The sequence below is a fragment of the Triplophysa rosa genome, linkage group LG3, assembly GCF_024868665.1.
Source record: "Triplophysa rosa linkage group LG3, Trosa_1v2, whole genome shotgun sequence".
Lineage (NCBI taxonomy): Eukaryota > Metazoa > Chordata > Actinopteri > Cypriniformes > Nemacheilidae > Triplophysa > Triplophysa rosa.
Genome location: NC_079892.1, coordinates 14,574,970 through 14,594,918, shown reverse-complemented (window position 1 = coordinate 14,594,918; position 19,949 = coordinate 14,574,970). Strand labels below are relative to the sequence as shown.

Sequence of the window (19,949 nt, the reverse complement as noted above, 5' to 3'; positions counted from 1 at the left end):
TTCATTTATTGACACTTACATTGAATACGGACGTCCGCCTTAAAGTTTTCCGCTATATTGATTTGATTTACTTTTGAAATTTGACTGTTGCTCAGCTCTCGTGGCATCATGGGATAGATAAGTGTCCATCCGATCCACACTCACGAATCTCGGCGGAAGTAGTAGACCATCCGGGTATTTCTCGCCTACTGTTTTTTGCATACTGAGGTTTCGGACATACTATTCATGACTCATACTCATTTACACCTACTATTTAGCATGGAAGTAGGTGATTTCGGACGAAGCCTTGTAGTGTATTCCAGCCATTAGTCTGATGTGACTGGTTTACCGCGAATGAGGCTCACGAGCTACAGTGTTTGGGGGAGAAGAGTGAAGTTTTTGCGGGCAGGCCTAGTAAATCCGCGGCGGTTGGCGAATCGGACTAGGGACGACTCGTTTGCGTGATTCAGAGTCGACTCCCTTTTTTCCAAGCCAATAACTTTGTTATTCATTCACCTTCGGATTTACAACTTGGCAGATTGCTTACTTTCAAACACGCCAACATTACACACTGCATGAAATGTCATTTTCATGATCTCATGTTATGTACTCTTTAAGGTACGTTTAAAATCCTTTAATGCACCACTAGCTGTGTGGATTATCCCACTTATACCATGGTCTTTTGCCAAGTTAAAGCTGTTATTGATGTTTACAGTGTAATTTTAGATCAAACAGGTGAAAATAATGATTTTCGTCAGTTAATTTAAAATGTAATCAAACTGACTCGCCAAAGCATTTTAGTTCACAATCAGCGCAACAACTGAAGTTGTGTTGTCTGTATAAAAAAATGCTTTTGTTCATATGTCGCAGCTAGCACACGTACGTCTGTAAAACAGATCTGGAGATCTGGAAAACATCTACTGTGTAAAAGCATCTGCTAAACATCTTAGAAAGAGCAGTTTTACATCCATTCTAAATCACAAACACCTTACAGCTGTCTACATGAAATCTGCCAGCAGACGTCTCCAAGACATACTGCAGATGAGCAAACTATTATTTGCAGACGTAAAATAGACGTCTGCCAGATGTATGCGTGCTATCAGGATGTCTCAAGATACCGCACATAGCAGATATAATTTGAATTTATGCGTAAAGTGGCGAAATGTAACGTGATCAAAAACTAAAACTATTCAGGCAGAAGGGAAGAAATGGGCGGGCTTTGGCATTTAGAAGAAAGTTCAGTGATTGGTTTGAAATTTTCACAGACTCCAACCAATAGGCGAACGCAAGGCACTGATAAATACTGGAAACCACAATCTCCATGTCATATGTTGCTGTAATCCCAAATAGTTTTCAATTTATACAACAATGAGCGGCAGAGGAAAAACCGGCGGTAAATCAAGAGCGAAGGCTAAAACTCGGTCTTCCAGAGCGGGTCTTCAGTTTCCCGTTGGCCGTGTTCACAGGCTGCTTCGCAAAGGTAACTACGCCCAACGCGTCGGTGCCGGAGCTCCAGTTTATCTCGCGGCTGTTCTCGAGTATCTCACCGCTGAGATCCTGGAGTTGGCTGGAAACGCTGCTCGGGACAACAAGAAGAGTCGCATCATTCCTCGCCATTTACAGCTGGCGGTGCGTAATGACGAAGAGCTGAACAGACTTCTCGGCGGCGTGACCATCGCTCAGGGTGGTGTGTTGCCCAACATCCAGGCGGTGTTACTGCCCAAGAAGACCGACAAACCCGCTAAAGCCAAGTGAACGACTTTTTCTCCTGAATAAATCAAAAGGCTCTTTTAAGAGCCACCCACTTGAACCAAAAGAGAGTGATTTGATTTTTAAGAGACTAGGTATTTAACGCGATACAGACAAACGATAAGCGAATCGGAAAATCAGATTATGTCCTTAAGTGAGATGAACGTTCACGATTTTGGGTTGGGCAGTGACTGGTCCGGGTGCTTTAAAACTAGTGTTGTCTTTCATGTATATTTGGTTGTTGTTGATCTCCACGGGATCGTAAGGGAAATTATTACACACTCCCGGCTGTTGCTGTGACATGACTAACAATGACACTGATTTCGATACCTTTCTGGAGAGCATTTTTGTATAAGGGTAAGTGTTAAATTTCATTGACACAATGACAAGAAACAAAACAAAACAAAAATGGGTTTAAACCCTCTCATTTTTACTTGTAATAATGTGGCATATCTAAACAAAGGGTTTCGAGCGGGAACCATAAACTGCTGCTGCTTTTCGTTTGAAAACCGGGAAGCGCACGGCCATTGGCCAGTTGTGGTCGTAGACGTCACACATTATCCAACCACGTGCCAGTGCTCTGTTGCCACTTTCTGAGCTCGTGGGCGACCAGTCTTTGTAAACGGAAGTTATTCATTCCAATCCTTTCTGTTGACGAAGAAGAGTTGGGACTAGTTATACGATTTTTTTTACTTAACTTTTAAGATGTGACCTTAGGTTTTAGCACGGATTCTGCTCATTAATCACATTAATCTTTTTATCCAAAGCAATTTACAAACGAGATGGCGTTTAACATTGTCCAAGAGCTAATCAGTAATTATAGATCATCGTGCCATTATATTAATTTATTAATTATAAACACATTCAGACCATTCACCATTATCTGAAAAACAGAATGTTGGATGCTTTCATTTGTAAATCGCTCTGTTGTCTAATAAATTAAAGTAATGTGTTGGTTTGTCATTTTTTTACTACATGCACGGATGTGTGAATACATACAGCTTCTGTAACAAACCACATTATTCAATGACAAGTGTACTCATAGTAGTAATGTTTGATACACATTGCTGTCATATTGCATACAAACTTATTTGTATTATCCAACGTTTACATGTATTCACTTGATAAACGCTTTAATGCAAAATAAAGAACAGAACAACACCTAGTATCAACACTTTAAAATTAACCGCTTCATTGCTTAAATAAGCTCATCAGTTGTATTGCAAAACAATAAATGAAAAAGAGCGGTAAGGACACCGCCCGCCTAGGGGTGTCTTCAAACATGAGGCGATGGGCGTGGCTAGACTTTGATTGGCTCTTTAAGTGTCCGCTCATCCAATGAAACCAGTTATCGTTCGTTGTCGAACCAAGACAAGCGATCAGAATGTGAGACCATTGTCTTTGTAAATTTGCATGGGTAGAGAATAAATACTAGTAGTCTTAGACTTCTTCTTCACATTTGTGACTTGTTTCGGACGGAATTATGCCTGAACCAGCGAAGTCCGCGCCCAAGAAGGGCTCCAAGAAAGCCGTCGCTAAGACTGCTGGAAAGGGAGGAAAGAAGCGCAGAAAGTCCAGGAAGGAGAGTTATGCTATCTACGTGTACAAAGTCCTGAAGCAGGTTCATCCCGACACCGGTATTTCTTCTAAGGCCATGGGCATCATGAACTCCTTCGTCAACGACATATTTGAGCGCATCGCCGGTGAGTCTTCTCGTCTCGCTCATTACAACAAGCGCTCCACCATCACATCTAGAGAGATCCAGACCGCCGTTCGTCTTTTGCTGCCCGGTGAGCTGGCCAAACACGCCGTGTCGGAGGGAACCAAGGCAGTCACAAAGTACACCAGCTCCAAATAAACTCCTGCTAGAAGCTCTCAACACCCCAAAGGCTCTTTTAAGAGCCACCCATATTTTCCGAAAAGATTTTCTGATATTGATTTTACACTGGATTAATGTTTGATTTGGTTTGTCTAAAATAGTTTAAACCTGTACGAGTCATGGTTGTAATTTAAATTAAATTGGTCCCGTATGGGGAAAATCGAGGAAATGCCTGAATCAGCAAAGACCTGAGCCACACCGATGTTTACGAGTAAAACTGATGAGTGTTGCCCAGATTTGAGTTTAGATATGATCAAGTGAATCGCTGTGGATCAATTTGTGTAAATTGGAGACATTAGAAAGTCAAACTGGTATTTGATCTGTAGGGGGTAGTCTAGTTTAACGTGTGCTTTAAAAGCACGTACATGTATATTCTATTTTCTTTTTTTTCGTTGCCCAGTCTTTGGAGTTCACCAGATGAACATTTCACTGCAAGTTATATAGCCTATGTGAATGACGTATGACATCTTGAAGTGCAACAATAGTAAAGTCTGTTGTTTGTGTATGTTGAGTCCAGCTCAACCTTGCCTTAAAAGTTTATTATGATTGTCACACATTTGCTAACATAATTACATTACTTTTATTTACTTGGCCCTTAACAAACACGGACTTATCTTATAAAGGTTATAGACACTTGGGAGATTTAAAATAAATAAATAAAGGAAACTAGGCAATATAGAAATGGTCAAATAAAGACAACATGTTTGTCTATTAGAATTTATTTTATAGATAAACCACAACCTATAAACATACTTTCAAAGTCACACAGTTTACCATGTTTTAGTGAAGGTCTTAGACAAGTGAATTTACTTTGTAACCATTAAACTAATTCACAATATGCACATGTTCATTCCAAATCTTTTCCCTAATAAAACGCTGAAAACGACTCTGTTACTGTCTCTTGTCTCGTCACACTGATAATTGGCCCATCGGTAAGCCCCTCCCCTGGAACGCAGATGAACCAATGGCAGCTGAGTATCAGTTGCAGGGGGACCGGAACGCGGACATCTTTTGGTTTCAGCGCCATAGGTCCCTAATGGCGCACTTCATGTGGACTTACGGTCTCGTGAACTTAAATTGCGCATGCTCGCCAAGTCTACGAGTCCGTGGAGTGTCCCATTTGTCATTTTTACGCTCTGAAGTGTTCTGATCAGCGATCCCTTTGTGCCTTTGATGCGGTTTTCGGCGAAGCCCGCACTGCAGCAGCTCCACACAACTTATAACCCAGAAGTCCCTGCGAACGCCCAATCACAGAATGGATGGGAGGAGTGTCGTGGATGTCAGACATTATACAGGTGCTGGTCATATAATTAGAATATCATCAAAAAGTTGATTTATTTCACTAATTCCATTCAAAAAGTGAAACTTGTATATTATATTCATTCATTACACACAGACTGATATATTTCAAATGTTTAATTTTCTTTTAATTTGATATTATAACTGACAGCTAATGAAAATCCCAAATTCAGTATCTCGTAAAATTAGAATATTACTTAAGACCAATACAAAGAAAGGATTTTTAGAAATCTTGGCCAACTGAAAAGTATGAACATGAAAAGTATGAGCATGTACAGCACTCAATACTTAGTTGGGGCTCCTTTTGCCTGAATTACTGCAGCAATGCGGCGTGGCATGGAGTCGATCAGTCTGTGGCACTGCTCAGGTGTTATGAGAGCCCAGGTTGCTCTGATAGTGGCCTTCAGCTCTTCTGCATTGTTGGGTCTGGCATATCGCATCTTCCTCTTCACAATACCCCATAGATTTTCTATGGGGTTAAGGTCATGCGAGTTTGCTGGCCAATTAAGAACAGGGATACCATGGTCCTTAAACCAGGTACTGGTAGCTTTGGCACTGTGTGCAGGTGCCAAGTCCTGTTGGAAAATGAAATCTGCATCTCCATAAAGTTGGTCTCCATGCCACGCCGCAAAGGAGCCCCAACTAAGTATTGAGTGCTGTACATGCTCATACTTTTCATGTTCATACTTTTCAGTTGGCCAAGATTTCTAAAAATCCTTTCTTTGTATTGGTCTTAAGTAATATTCTAATTTTACGAGATACTGAATTTGGGATTTTCATTAGTTGTCAGTTATAATCATCAAATTAAAAGAAATAAACATTTGAAATATATCAGTCTGTGTGTAATGAATGAATATAATATACAAGTTTCACTTTTTGAATGGAATTAGTGAAATAAATCAACTTCTTGATGATATTCTAATTATATGACCAGCACCTGTACGTATAAACATGACGGATACATTTTCAAATGTATGTTTTGATAAAATTCAAAATTATTTTCTTATTCACATTATTGCTTATTTATTTCCTATTAAGCCAGCTATTCAAGAATAAAAAATTTAATGCAGTGCATTTTCTTACTTAAGGTAATAAGCCGTGTTTTGTTGTAGTTTTATATCTAGTTGTCTCTGAGCTCTGTAAAGCTGAACAACACAGCTTCTGTATTACAGAGAAATATTAAATAACAACATATATGCATATCAAGAACACATTATGCACATTAAGTATAGTGTATACAAATAAATAATTATACATAAGCAGTTGCATTTACATCATGCCAAACGAATGCATTTAAAACATAACTTTCTATTGCATAATGCTCGGGTGGCATATCAAAATATGAAATACAGAACTATAAAAACATGCAGCTCCTGTCCCAATTCTCTCAAATAACAACAATGGGACAAGTGTGCTCAACTTCTCGCGGCGCTGCACAGACTGATCAGCGAATGACAACAAAGTACCGCGAGAGTGATTAGAACGCACCGCTTGCTCTTTCCGGCGTGATGACCTCAAGTCTGTCCCAAAAATGCACTCCCACGTATCCTTGTGGACTCGTGCCTAGTGCCCTATAGGTCTGCACTTCCTGACGTCACCAAGTGTGGACTCGGAGGAGGCCTCATGAAACACAGCAGTTCCATCGAATAATGGAATGCATAGGCGATATAAAAAACTGCATGAGTAACAACTTTTTATTACTGAACTCGGACAAAACAGAAGTGTTACTTATTGGACCGAAAACCGCCATACGTACGTACAATTGCATTTTTCCATCTTAAGAATATATCTAAACTACGTCATATGCTGCCAATGTCAGATGCAGAGAAGTTAATTCATGCATTCATGACATCAAGACTAGATTACTGTAATGCACTGTTAGGTGGTTGCCCTGCAGGCTTATTACAAAAACTCCAACTGGTCCAAAACGCGGCAGCTCGAGTTCTTACACGAACAAAGAAGTATGAACACATTAGCCCGGTTCTGTCAACCTCGCACTGGTTACCTATAAAGCATCGCGTTAACTTTAAAATCTTGCTTATTACCTATAAAGCCCTACATGGTTTAGCTCCTCAGTACTTGAGTGAACTCCTTTTGTATTACAGTCCTTCACGTGCATTACGCTCTCAGGCGTCCTGTCAGTTGGTAATACCTAGAATTTCAAAATCAAGTGCAGGTGATAGATCCTTCTCCTATCTAGCGCCTAAACTTTGGAATAGTCTTCCCTGCACTGTCCGGGAGGCAGACACACTCTGTCAGTTTAAATCTAGACTAAAAACGCATCTTTTTAATCTTGCATACACTGCACTTCCATAATATAAATCCTCTGAGGGTTTAGGCTGCATTAGTTAGATCAACCGGAACCAGGAAAACTTCCAACAACACCTGATGTACTTGTTGCATCAAAGAGTGCAGAAGCCACGTCCCCCTCGCCACACTACGTTTATTTATTTTTATTTAGCCTTGTTGTGCAAGCACTGTGGAGCTTGTGCAGAGGCAGCGGTTTTTGCCAGAGGGGAACTGGAATCCCCTGGTTGGGCCTGGGTTGAGGTTTTTTTCTCCATTTTAGTTTTGGGTTCCTCGCCACCGTTTGCATACTGTTTTGCACTATTTGCCTGGCCGGGGGGGGGCTGCTTTAGAATTAGAATTTTAAAGTTTTACTTAATTAATATTGCATATAGGAATTTTTTAGTCTGTTTAATATTTGAGCTGTGTTTCTCTCTCCTTTATCTTAAATGTGTGCTTTTCACTTTGCATGTGTGTGCGTACGTGTCTGTGTGTGTGTGTGCGTGCGTGTCTGTGTGTGTGCGTGTCTGCATGTCCGTGTGTGTGCGCATTTGTGTGTGTGTGTCTATGTCTATGTGTGTTAGTACGTGTGCATATTGTGTGTGTGGAGTGTTTTATATGTGGGCATGTCTGTCTTCTGTGTTTTCACCTTTTTCTTGTTTTTACAGGTACAACTTTAAATGTTTTGCTTATAGTCAATATGTCTCACGTACAGCTGTTTTGTAACAATGAAAATTGTAAAAAGCGCTATACTGTATAAATAAAGTTGACTTGACTTGACTCGGAGGAGGTCCACAAGACCGAAGTGCGCCATTTGGAACAGGGCCAGAGAAACGGTTGTTGCTAGAAGGGATACAGCTACGACCAGAAGTGGTGCAAAATCTCGCCATATAATTACAATAAATTACATAAGCTAACGCCCACACTTACCCCAAACCTAACCTTAAAATAAAAAAAATATATATTAATCAACAGTTTTCAGCGTGACAAGAATTATGCGGTATTGAAGTGCGCTTGAGGTAGCTGTATCCATTCTAGCCCTCCTGTCACCCTTAAATCTGATAACATATTTTTCCCACTGGGGTCAATTTGACCCCAGCAATTTAAACCTCCAGAATGTGATTTTTTTACTAAAAGGTTTGTGTCAGGTAATTTATATCTTTGTTGAGTCCTTAAATAGACCTTTAAATAAAATCACAACACCTCACCCCCACTCCCCACCCCTTGTACATCCAAAATACCTATTGCACAACTATGGACAAATTTGCAAATCACCATAAAATCTCACTAATTGACCTAATATATATATATTTGGTGTTTACATTTTTTTTACCTTTCTGTTTTTCATCACAAGAAGCTCAGAGAGAAGCTCTGGCTATTTTTTATTTTAATTTTCCCCAACATGGTAACCTTGCTTTTTAGCAGTTCCTCACCTTCACATGATGTTAAAAAACTATCACATGTAACGTGATGGCCATTCATTCCTTCAGCCATGTCTAGTACCACCCTCATGCCCTGATTTTTTCGGGTGCTTCTCCAGGGAATTTACCAGTGTACACCTTCATATTCCAGGCATAGCTGGACTGTGCATCACATGCGGCCTATATTTTTATGCCATATTTGGCTGGTTTGCTTGGCATGTATTGTCTGAAGGGACAGCTCCCACAAAATGGAACCAGACATTCATCCACAGTGATGTGGGGACCTGGATTATAAAGAAAGGGTAATCGCTGAACCCACTTGTCCCATACATCCCGTATTGCTGCGAGTTTGTCACGCTCTCGTTGGCCGTCTTGTTTCTTTGTCATCAAAGCATATGACACGGAAGAAAACATGGAATGTCTTTAGAGACTTTTAGTGGCTGGAAAATTGACCTTCCAGTGTCAACATTCCAAAGGCTTGCTGTTGCTTCTCCTTTTGACATGTACACTCCTGCCAAAATGAGCAACCCAATGTACGCTTGCAAGTCAATCACATCAAAGTCTTTCCAACTGTCCCCAAACTACCTCCTTCCCTCTAAGATTGGCATTTCAAGTATATCATTTTCAATTGATGGTGTAATGAAAAGCTCAAATGCCGATTTTATATCTTGGACATGGCTGACAGCATATCTGGTGGGCCATGGAACCATTTTGAGGACATTAGCAGCACTTAGTCTACCCTATCGTTCAAGTGGGGAGCGGTACCAAAATTACTTTCCATATTTGGAAGGTAATGTGTCTACAGGTGGTTGAGTGACAACAGGAGGGTCAACACTAGGAGACTCATTCTCATCTGAGGAGGATGCCTCATAATCAGGGTCCTCCTCAACATTATCGTCTGCCTCAGACACATTCTCCTCTATGCCACTTTCATTGTGACAAAAACTCATTGACAGAAAACCTTTGCTTAGAGGCAATTTCAATTGAGAGAGCCCACAGAGCACAAAGAGAAATGGTTTAGAAGGCTTCTGTGCACGCTTTTATATGTTTGCTCCTCCCCTGTAAACCATGAGCATTATGTTTTCCTCTGCCATATGGCACAGGAAATAAGAAAATTCTCGCAAGAATTTAGTTTTTCCCTCACCCATGGCACGGGAAATATCAAAGTTCACATGATAATTAGCATTCCCCCTACCCCCATGTCAGGTCAACTATCAGTGGTTCTCACAATACTACAAGTGTGGGTATGCTAGATTTTTTAATATTACACTGAAAATATAAAATTATGAGGAATATTATACAACTATATCATGTTATAGTGACCTCAATATCACCCAAAACGTGAAATTTTGAAATGTATTAGGTTTTATACAGCTTATAGAGCCTGGGTTCAAATTGACCCCAAGGAACACGGATGCTACAAAATGTGTAGAAGACATTAAAAAAATCACATCATGTTAATTTTGTGTTTACTTATGTAGTTGTTTCCATTAAATAAGTAAAAGTCATTAAATCTGATGCGAAAAAAACTGATTTTAATAGGAGGGATAGTCAAAACCTAGCGCAACATAGGCTGCGTCCGAAAGCTAATTCCGCGGTCAGACTTGACTTTGAGCATGCAAAATTCTTTCGGACGGTGGTACGAAAATGTGCGGGAGCAATTCCTCAATTTTAAAAATTTCTGTATCGAGATGTCATGCTCAGAACTGTCGTAAGGGCTGTGCCAGGTGTGCGACCGCATAGGGCCTCGCAGCCCACAAGGCCTCGCGCCTGACCTGAAAAAAAATCATTTTACTACATAGTTTTAACAACTTTAATACATATTCTGCATGTGTCCACTTGCTTTCACCCAAACATATTAAATATAAGAGAAAAACAAACGTCTATCCCTGTATATATATATATATATATACATGAGAGCACACCTTGAAAAAAAGATCATATAGCGCTACAAAAAAAAATCTCAGACTAAATGAGGTGCCTATCACAGAGACCCTATTGCATCATTTACATCAGAAATTGATTCCAAAGTACTTCACATGGTTTGTTACTGCTACATTAAAATAACATTTTTTTACACTTTAATCTTTCATATATATGATCATTTTCACAGTTTTTCTTTTGCTTTAAGGAAAAATACATTTTGCTTTCTCATACCAAAGACCCTAAATGTCAAGGCTAATAACAAAACTGTATATTAGCGTGTATAAATAACTAAATAAGTCGACTAGTTGCATAAAGAAAGTCCATTGAAGGTCAGCAATGTTTGTCTTCATTGAGGTGTCACACTATACCGGGAACTGTGATATTAAAAACCATGATTATTAAAAATCTTTTGCCATGTGCATTCACTTCTGAAATAGAATCAAGTTGTCTTAATATGCTTCCTACACTGGCATTTTAAACTTGGGACAGTGCCATGGATTTTGCCACAGAGTACACTTTATTTGTTTACATTTGTTTGTAGAATAAGCTGATGTTGATAGATGTACTGTAAGAGACAAATGACAAAATTGTGCTCTTTCACTTGTAAATCACTTCAGATTGAAGCATCTGCTAAATGTATACACAGCCTCATACTATATATGTGACAAATACAGCCTTTTATATAAGAAAGATTTTGTGCAACCTGTTGGAATATTTGGAAAATTAAGTATTGCAAGCCATATGTACATTAGACGAAAATACTTACTCAAATATACAATTATGTTTAATGCATAGAAATACCGCCCATGAAATAAATAAAGGTAAATGGCTACTCATTTGTAACCTACATATGCCATATGTCCTTGTCTTTTATTTTATTTTATCTAAAAACTTTAACATTCATAAATGTTAGTGGTTTGAAAGAAAACGCAATATTATGTAGTTTAAGTCTGAAATTAAGATGTATTACAAAACACTAAAGCAAAAGTCATAAAGCTAATGCTCTTAATTGCTAAATTCTTCTTTTCAAGCTTTTTGTATTGACTTACAGGGCATTTCATGTATAGATTTTAGTATATGTATTTGTGTTCCTCGGGTTACAAACCCATGACCTTCGTGCTGCTACAGTAACAGCCCACTCTCCTTAAACACTTCATCAACGCTTTGTCGTCATTTCAATCTTAGTTTGCGTTGTTAAAACGAACCACACTAACAACAACAACAACACCACCACTTATTATAACATTTTGTAAATAAACTATATCAATATTTTAAAAGTGTATATAAAACCAGTGAACAATCCATAAGAGATTAAGAAAAAATAACTGGATTAGGTCACGACAAAGAAATGTGAAAAAAAACGCAGTTGGCTCCGCCATCATTTCTGGGTGTCTCCATTAGGTCCTGTAGGCGACTCTAAGTTTCTGTTTCACAACCCTCCCTGACATACTAGCTTTTTTTTTTATTGAACAAGAGATTTGGAATCATGTCTGGGAGAGGCAAAGGTGGAAAAGGACTCGGTAAAGGGGGCGCGAAGCGTCACCGCAAAGTTCTGCGCGATAACATCCAGGGAATCACCAAACCGGCCATTCGTCGTCTCGCTCGCCGTGGTGGCGTCAAACGTATTTCGGGTCTGATCTACGAGGAGACTCGCGGTGTGCTGAAGGTGTTTCTGGAGAATGTTATTCGTGATGCCGTCACCTACACTGAACACGCCAAGAGAAAGACAGTTACTGCTATGGATGTCGTCTATGCTCTGAAACGACAGGGACGCACTCTGTACGGCTTCGGAGGTTAATCGGTTTTGAAACTACAAAATTCAAACGGCTCTTTTAAGAGCCACCCACGTTCTCACGCAAAGAGCTTACGTTTACTTCGCAAACTGTAATATGTTTTCTGTATTCACAAAAATGAGCACAAAGACAAAGTTTGCACAAACCAGCGCGTGTTTAGTATAACAAAGGTTGTTCCTGGATGTCTATGCTTTTGGTGGTTGCGTAGGTTCTTATTGTATTCTGTTTCTCCGTTGTATGTAGGCCTACTAAGTTATTTAAATTTGAAACAAAGCAGTATATCGAAAGAAATGTGTTGTATTTAACAAAACTGTTTTCATAGTCATCTTTGTCAATTTAATTTCCAACATGTTTTTTTCCTTGACACTTTCATGGAAATTAAAGGAGGTGATAACACCAGCGTAGCATTAACTTTGCAAAATTGTTTAGCCCGTGTTACTTACAGAAGATGTCTAATAAAAAATTACAACATGCGGGAAATGAAACAAAGACACGGGTGGGGGAGGCCGTGTAACATTAGACGATGGGTGGGGCTACCGTTTGCAAGATTTTGATTGCCTCTTTTTCATCTCAACTCTTCCAATGAAATAAATGTATGTTCTTTGTCCAATGAAGACAAGAAACCAGTCTCTGAACATTGGCATGGACAGGGGATAAATGCGTCTCACAGCCTCAATTTTTCTACAACTTCTTGATTCGTTTCGGAGTAATTATGCCTGAACCAGCGAAGTCCGCACCCAAGAAGGGATCAAAGAAGGCCGTCATCAAGACCGCCGCGAAGGGAGGAAAGAAGCGCAGAAAGTCTAGGAAGGAGAGTTATGCTATCTACGTGTATAAAGTCCTGAAGCAGGTTCACCCCGACACCGGTATTTCTTCCAAGGCCATGGGCATCATGAACTCTTTTGTCAACGACATCTTTGAGCGCATCGGAGGTGAGTCTTCTCGTCTCGCTCACTACAACAAGCGCTCCACCATCACTTCCAGAGAGATCCAGACCGCCGTTCGTCTTTTACTGCCCGGTGAGCTGGCCAAGCACGCCGTGTCCGAGGGAACTAAAGCCGTCACAAAGTACACCAGCAGCAAGTAAACTCGCTTGTAGCTTTCAACGCCCCAAAGGCTCTTTTAAGAGCCACCTACTCCGTTTGATAAAGAGCTTTCTTGTGTGTATGGTTATCTTAATCATTGTTTGCATAATTTTTACGTGAATAGATACCATAGTATAGAGTATTTTCTTCGCCGTGTTAATTGCTAATAGTAACGTTATTTGTTTGAGTTAAGACTTCGAAAGATTATAAAAAACCTTACCTGAAATAAAATAAACGCAGAACCGGAAGATTTCGTCTGTCCAGCCTGTTCGTTGAATTACTTTTTTTTTTTTTAGCTTAAAATGGCATATTCAACGACGGTATTACATAGAAAATAATACCATAATTGCCATTCCTATTCTGACATTCAACAACACAAAAACACGTTTTTAAATTAATTGTCTCCTCAGTTTCACTCTGCTGTTTTTTCCACTGTTTTTCTGCAACCAGTATGCGCGCGCAGCTGACAGTGACGTAACCGTGACGTCGACTCCAAATCGGAGGGTATTCATTGATGTCACTTTTCTATGTGAACATGCTGGGACACGTTCCCCTGAGTGGTAAACCACCAGCAAAGTGGCTAAAGAAACCGGTGTCATGAGGTGTATAAGGCTTGTTCGACTTCATGCGGCGCCGCAAGAATCTGCAGACGCCTGACAACAGCAATGCATTCTGGTTAGACTTTGATCGGCGCTGTGCTGCAGCCGCCTTAAGATCACGTGTGCCATTAAAGTACCGCGAGAGCAAAACGAGACCAACCGCCTAGGCCAGGCAGAAAGGAAGAAATGGGCGGGCTTTGGCGTTTGGAGGGGAGTTCAGTGATTGGTTTGAATTTTTCACAGACTCCAACCAATAGGCGAACGAAAGGCACTGATAAATGCTGGAAACCACAACGACCATGTCATAAATTGCTTGGATTTCTATAATCGAAAGGAGTTTTCATCTTATGCAACAATGAGTGGCAGAGGTAAAACCGGCGGCAAATCAAGAGCGAAGGCTAAGACTCGGTCGTCCAGAGCGGGTCTTCAGTTTCCTGTTGGCCGTGTTCACAGGCTACTTCGCAAAGGTAATTACGCCCAACGCGTTGGTGCCGGAGCGCCAGTTTATCTAGCCGCTGTTCTCGAGTATCTCACCGCTGAGATCCTGGAGTTGGCTGGAAACGCTGCTCGGGACAACAAGAAGAGTCGAATCATTCCCCGCCATTTACAGTTGGCGGTGCGTAACGACGAGGAGCTGAATAGACTTCTCGGCGGCGTGACCATCGCTCAGGGTGGTGTGTTGCCCAACATCCAGGCGGTGTTACTGCCCAAGAAGACCGACAAACCCGCTAAATCCAAGTGAACGACTTTTTCTCCTGAATAATTCAAAAGGCTCTTTTAAGAGCCACCCACCTGAACCAAAAGAGAGCGATTTTATTCTTAAACTATGGAGACAAACAACAAACATAACTCTGAACTCACCTTTGCTTACTCCAGCTTTAATCCTAGTAGAATGGCCTTGTAAACTAACGGTACTGTTTAGTGTGTTGACAAAATGTTTATATGCTCTCCTACCGGTAAGTCGCTTTGGATGAAAGTGTCTGCCAAATGAATACATGTAAATGTATAAAAGTATTGGAAAACCAGATTCTGTCTTTAAGTGAGATGAACGTTCACGATTTTGGGTTGGGCAGTGACCCTGGGTGCCTTAAAACTAGTGGTGTCCTTGATGTTTATTCGGTTGTTATTGAGCTCCACGGGATCGTAAGGGAAATTATTACACACTCCCGGCTGTTGCTGTGACCTGACTAACAATGACACTGATTTCGATACCTTTCTGGAGAGCATTTTGTATTACAATTACCCTTAAATGTCAGTCATACAATGTCAAGAAACGAAACAAACAAAAAAACTACTCTTCGTTAAAAGTGCAAATGTGTGTTTTCTCCTATTTTCTTGCCAAGTCATGGGTTCATTACAAGTAAAAATGAGAGGATTTACTGTGACAAATCTAAACAAAAGGTTTCGAGCGGGAACCGGAAGCAGTTGCATTTCGTTTGAAAAAACGGAAACGCACAGCCATTGGTCAGTTGTGTGCGCAGACGTCTCATATTATCCAATCACGTGCCAGCGCAATATCACCACCCTCTGAGGTCATTGGCGACCAGTCTTTATAAGCAGCAACAGAGGAGGCTTGTGTGTATTAGTGGTGGGCGATACTGCAAAATTTGGTATCGATCCGATACCAAATACATATAGGGTCAGTATTGCCGATACCAATACCAATACGATACTTTTTACTTAAAAAAAATACTTTTGTGTAGGGGAGAGCAGTATGTCATTGTTTCTCAGGTGAATGAATGATCAATTCTTTAGACAATATTTTTTATTAATGTATTGAAGTCACAACGCTTCTCTTCCTCTCGGCCATCCTGATCTCTCATTCAATGTGCTATCAGCTTCGCTCACTCAAGGTCAGTTTATGGTTCTGCGTAGAACCTACGCCGTAACCTGACGCGCACCTCTCCAAAATTGTAACAACGCGTCAACTCAACGCGGACCCTACGCGGACCGCAAGCGCTGTGATTGGTCGGTTTGGCAGCATCGTACTCCCTTCTACGCATTTCCGGCATCTTCTTTTCTGGTGTCTTCTTCCGGCAAGTTCAGAGTCCACAAAATAACAACATGGTGAGCATCGACATCGACCAAGTTACTGAGCGTCTGATTGAAGAGGTTCGGAAATACACGCATCTGTATGAATCCTCTTCGGCGGACTATAAAGACTGTCAGATGGCGGCGAATTCTTGGAGAGAGATTTCCTCTAACGTCGGTTTGGCTTCCATTGTCGTTTGCAAACACTAGCATACACACACACAAAACATCGGCGAAGAAGAGCAAACCCATGAAAACACAAAGAGCCAACTAGCGTTTCGGCGGTGTAATTGCAGTATGACGCATACTCTCAACGCAGAACCATAAATGTTCACGACGGCGTCGTCTACGTACGTAGGCTACGCCGTATGTTCGCTGCTCCTCGGCGCGTTGTGTCAGTGAGTCACGTGACGACACAACAACGAATCGCAGCAGGAGGGGGAGGAGTAGCAAAGTGGGCCAGGATGTGAAAGCAGCGTTTGCTCAGGATTGTAGAGGTAGAAGACACGAGCAAAGTATAATGAACGTAGAGGTGAGATATTTAAATTAAAATATCGATTCAATTACAATTGTATCGATCTGATACCAATACCAGTGTTGGCATCGATACTATCGATATTTAGATCGATCCGCCCACCTCTAGTGTGTATTCTTTCGGCGTACGTGAGAGAATATTTGCGACTGCAGTAATGGCAAGAACTAAGCAGACCGCTCGTAAATCCACTGGTGGCAAAGCGCCGAGGAAGCAGCTCGCTACTAAAGCTGCCCGTAAGAGCGCACCAGCCACCGGCGGCGTGAAGAAGCCTCATCGTTACAGGCCCGGTACCGTGGCGCTGAGAGAAATCCGCCGCTACCAGAAGTCCACCGAGCTGCTTATTCGTAAGCTGCCTTTCCAGCGTCTGGTGAGAGAAATCGCTCAGGACTTCAAGACTGATCTGCGCTTCCAGAGTTCCGCCGTCATGGCCCTGCAGGAGGCCAGTGAGGCTTATTTGGTCGGCCTCTTTGAGGACACCAACCTGTGTGCCATCCACGCCAAGAGAGTCACCATCATGCCCAAAGACATTCAGCTGGCGCGCCGTATTCGTGGAGAACGCGCTTAAACTCTTGCCTATCTCACCCCTATCAACCTAAAGGCTCTTTTAAGAGCCACCTCAACTCCACTGAACGAGACAATTTCCTTTGTAATAGTCGCTTTGGATAAAAGCGTCTGCTAAATGACTTAATGTAAATGTAATAGTATTTTCTGCAGTAATGGTGTGGTCTTGATAGTTGGATGTAAAAATTAAAAATGGTCATTTTTCATTACATTACATAAGGTCAGAATAGTTCAATACGAGAAAGATGTAATATCACAGGCACAGTAAACTTAGCAGAGGTATTTCTCGAAAACTCGCCCTAGAAATAAAAATCAGTTTGGCCATTTCTGTGCGAATCGGTCCAAATATACGAGCGGAGACTGGAATTAAATAGACCACATTTGTCAAATGAGCAGCCACAAAAACGGTTTTCACATGGTTTACATTAAGTTATGAACCGAATGTTAGAAAATGACAAACGAGACATTAAAGCAATAGGCACGGAACAGGAAAAATAATGACCGTCAGAAAACGAATTTCAGACAAAGCATTCAAGAGTTATAAGCAATTATATTAAAAGCGTCACTGACAGGTGTATTTGATATATTACGTATCAATAGCATGCATGTTGTTTTAGAGTAATATAATATAATAATTATCCTTGTGCTTAAACAATAATCAAAAGGGTACACCGTTGGTCTCCCACCATATGCGCTGTCATCAGCACAAATGATATGTCCCTAAACGTCAAATCCAATCCACCATCCCCCTAATTTTTTTTACAACTCGAGTGCTATAGGTCGATATGAATATTAACAACAACAAAAAAATGGAGAAAAAAATCTCATTTATCTTATTTATATATTACGGAACATCCATGGCCATAGCAGTATAAACTAATCTAGATAACCCTTCAGCCTTTGATAATAAAATAAAAAAAACATCTCAATGCGTTAATTCTCTCTCTCTCTCTCTCTCTCTCTCTCTCTCTCGGTCTCCCTTCTTTGGGGTCCTTAGGGGGAGCGATCATAGGCTGTGTCCCAAATCGGGGGCTGCGTGCTTTTTTGTGTGTGTGTGGGGGGGTGCTTTGAAGGCTGCATTTTAAGACCAATTGCGTCACAGCAGCGCGACTGAAGGCTGGTAAGGCTGTCCCGATTCAAAGGTTGCTGTCGGTACACGATCCGGGATGCCTGCACGATCCGTTCTGCGCATGCGCATAATGACGTAGTAAACAACTTCACGGTTTCCCTACACTATTGGTATCAAGCATGCGATGAAACGCTTGACGGCCAGACGGCACAACTGGCGGCATATTTTTGTAGGCTACGTCGTGTTTTTCATTTAACAGTTCACGGCGGGTCTATTTTGATGTTTTAAAATGTAGCTTACGCTATGCATTACGATGTGTTTACGTGGTTGCCAATCCAAAATAATAAAGGAGTTGTTACATGAACATACACGATTTTGGTTACATGTGGAATAAAGTCTGAGTCTTGAGAGTCTGTCACTGCAAACCTTCAGTTTCCTCCATACTCCCCTTTGCGATTCATTGCTGCATGGCATTAGGCCTACTTAACTTGCCGTGTTTCGATCTGAGGTCAGTAGTATTGTCAAAGACGGTTTTTATTAAAAGCTGCTAATATTAGTTCACTTTAAATCGACTCGTTTTGTATTAGTATGGGTCTATATATAGGCTAATATATCTATCTATATAATCTAAATGAGGAATAATCCCTTCAATGGTGGTTACAGAACACAATAAGGAACATAATATGCATTTCCGCCTAGACTATCTGCACTTACATGAAGAAAGAACTACAAACAAGTCTGGGAAACGTTACAGAGTATTTCAACGCATAGTGTGCACACAGAAGTGACATGAGACCAGAGGTGGACAGTAGTGAAAGTCGCGGTACAAAGGTGCTCAAGCGTGGAACAGATCGTGCAGTGTCGTCGCTAAACAGAATTGTCTACTACGTCATTATGCGCATGCGTGAACGGATCGTGCAGGCATCCCGGATCGTGCAGTGTCGTCGCTAAACAGAATTGTCTACTACGTCATTATGCGCATGCGTGAACGGATCGTGCAGGCATGCGACCTTATTTCCGCAGGTTTTTAAGGATACAACAAATGTATCCTTCACAGCTTTGGCTATCCCTAGATTCATTGCGCGCCTGTAACGGACTATGAAAACTTTAGTTAAATAAAAGTATGTAATTCACAAAAACGGTCAATTTCAGTGTTTTAATATTATATATGATGTTGTTAATTAACATTATTGGTGAATTATTGTGTTTTATGAATTTGTAAGCTTGGTTAATTTAATATACTGTTGGGCTGTTTTAATCTACATATTCTCGAAAAAAAAAAATTCTGGTTCCGTATTTGTTTAAAAAAGTCAGAAACGTCTCTGCTGTGTCCTGCTGGCACCACGCAACAGGAGCAGCAGGTGACGCAAATCACGCAGGAAATCCTCCGCGAGGCTAGACCGTCTCATTTCAGTTGAGAAGGTGCTTGCTGCAGAGCCAAGGGGGTGGAGCAAAGCTCCAGCTCCCCCTCGCGGGACCTAGTGGGCGGAGCTTAAGATACTCCCTGTACAAGCCATTGAAATTTACACAATTTGCATCGCAAGGTAAGAAAAGCGTCCACTAAAGATAAACTTAACATTGAGACATGCATCAAAATTTTCCATAGATCTATTGCTGTCTCTACGTTGCTAATTATTTTTCATTTCCTGACATATTAATCGGGAGTAGATTAACTTTAGCGTTAAAGCGTCATCCCATCCCCAATGCTACATTTAGCACGTGTAACGTTAGTGTGTC

General features: G+C 41.0%; 6 protein-coding genes across 8 annotated transcripts in view; all 6 read left to right on the top strand.

Moving 5' to 3' along the window:
* The first annotated feature begins 1,331 nt into the window (after nt 1-1,331).
* Nucleotides 1,332-15,777, top strand: LOC130552033 (histone H2AX-like). The gene is made up of 3 exons (XM_057330115.1): nt 1,332-1,730; nt 13,147-13,170; nt 14,377-15,777. Exons 1-3 carry the CDS (start codon nt 1,348-1,350, stop codon nt 14,756-14,758), a joined length of 789 nt encoding a protein of 262 aa, XP_057186098.1. The 5' UTR covers nt 1,332-1,347; the 3' UTR covers nt 14,759-15,777.
* On the top strand, nt 3,106-4,829 carry LOC130552017 (histone H2B). The gene has a single exon (XM_057330100.1). It carries the CDS (start codon nt 3,212-3,214, stop codon nt 3,584-3,586), a length of 375 nt encoding a protein of 124 aa, XP_057186083.1. The 5' UTR covers nt 3,106-3,211; the 3' UTR covers nt 3,587-4,829.
* On the top strand, nt 12,011-12,337 carry LOC130552031 (histone H4). The gene has a single exon (XM_057330113.1). The coding sequence runs from the start codon at nt 12,026-12,028 to the stop codon at nt 12,335-12,337; it is 312 nt and encodes a 103-aa protein (XP_057186096.1). The 5' UTR covers nt 12,011-12,025.
* Nucleotides 13,045-14,364, top strand: LOC130552019 (histone H2B-like). Its single transcript, XM_057330102.1, has one exon. The coding sequence runs from the start codon at nt 13,045-13,047 to the stop codon at nt 13,417-13,419; it is 375 nt and encodes a 124-aa protein (XP_057186085.1). The 3' UTR covers nt 13,420-14,364.
* LOC130551973 (uncharacterized) overlaps nt 15,623-19,949 on the top strand; it is a 386,856-nt gene continuing 382,529 nt past the window's right edge. For 2 of the 3 annotated variants that reach the window (XM_057330038.1, XM_057330037.1), the window contains exon 1: nt 15,880-16,579. In XM_057330038.1, coding sequence (XP_057186021.1) covers nt 16,568-16,579 — 12 coding nt within the window. In that variant the 5' untranslated portion in view covers nt 15,880-16,567. Of the gene's footprint in view, nt 16,580-19,949 lie in introns of all 3 variants that reach the window. The other variant, XM_057330039.1, reaches the window with a different exon arrangement.
* On the top strand, nt 16,574-19,146 carry LOC130552003 (histone H3). Its single transcript, XM_057330088.1, has one exon. The coding sequence runs from the start codon at nt 16,737-16,739 to the stop codon at nt 17,145-17,147; it is 411 nt and encodes a 136-aa protein (XP_057186071.1). The 5' UTR covers nt 16,574-16,736; the 3' UTR covers nt 17,148-19,146.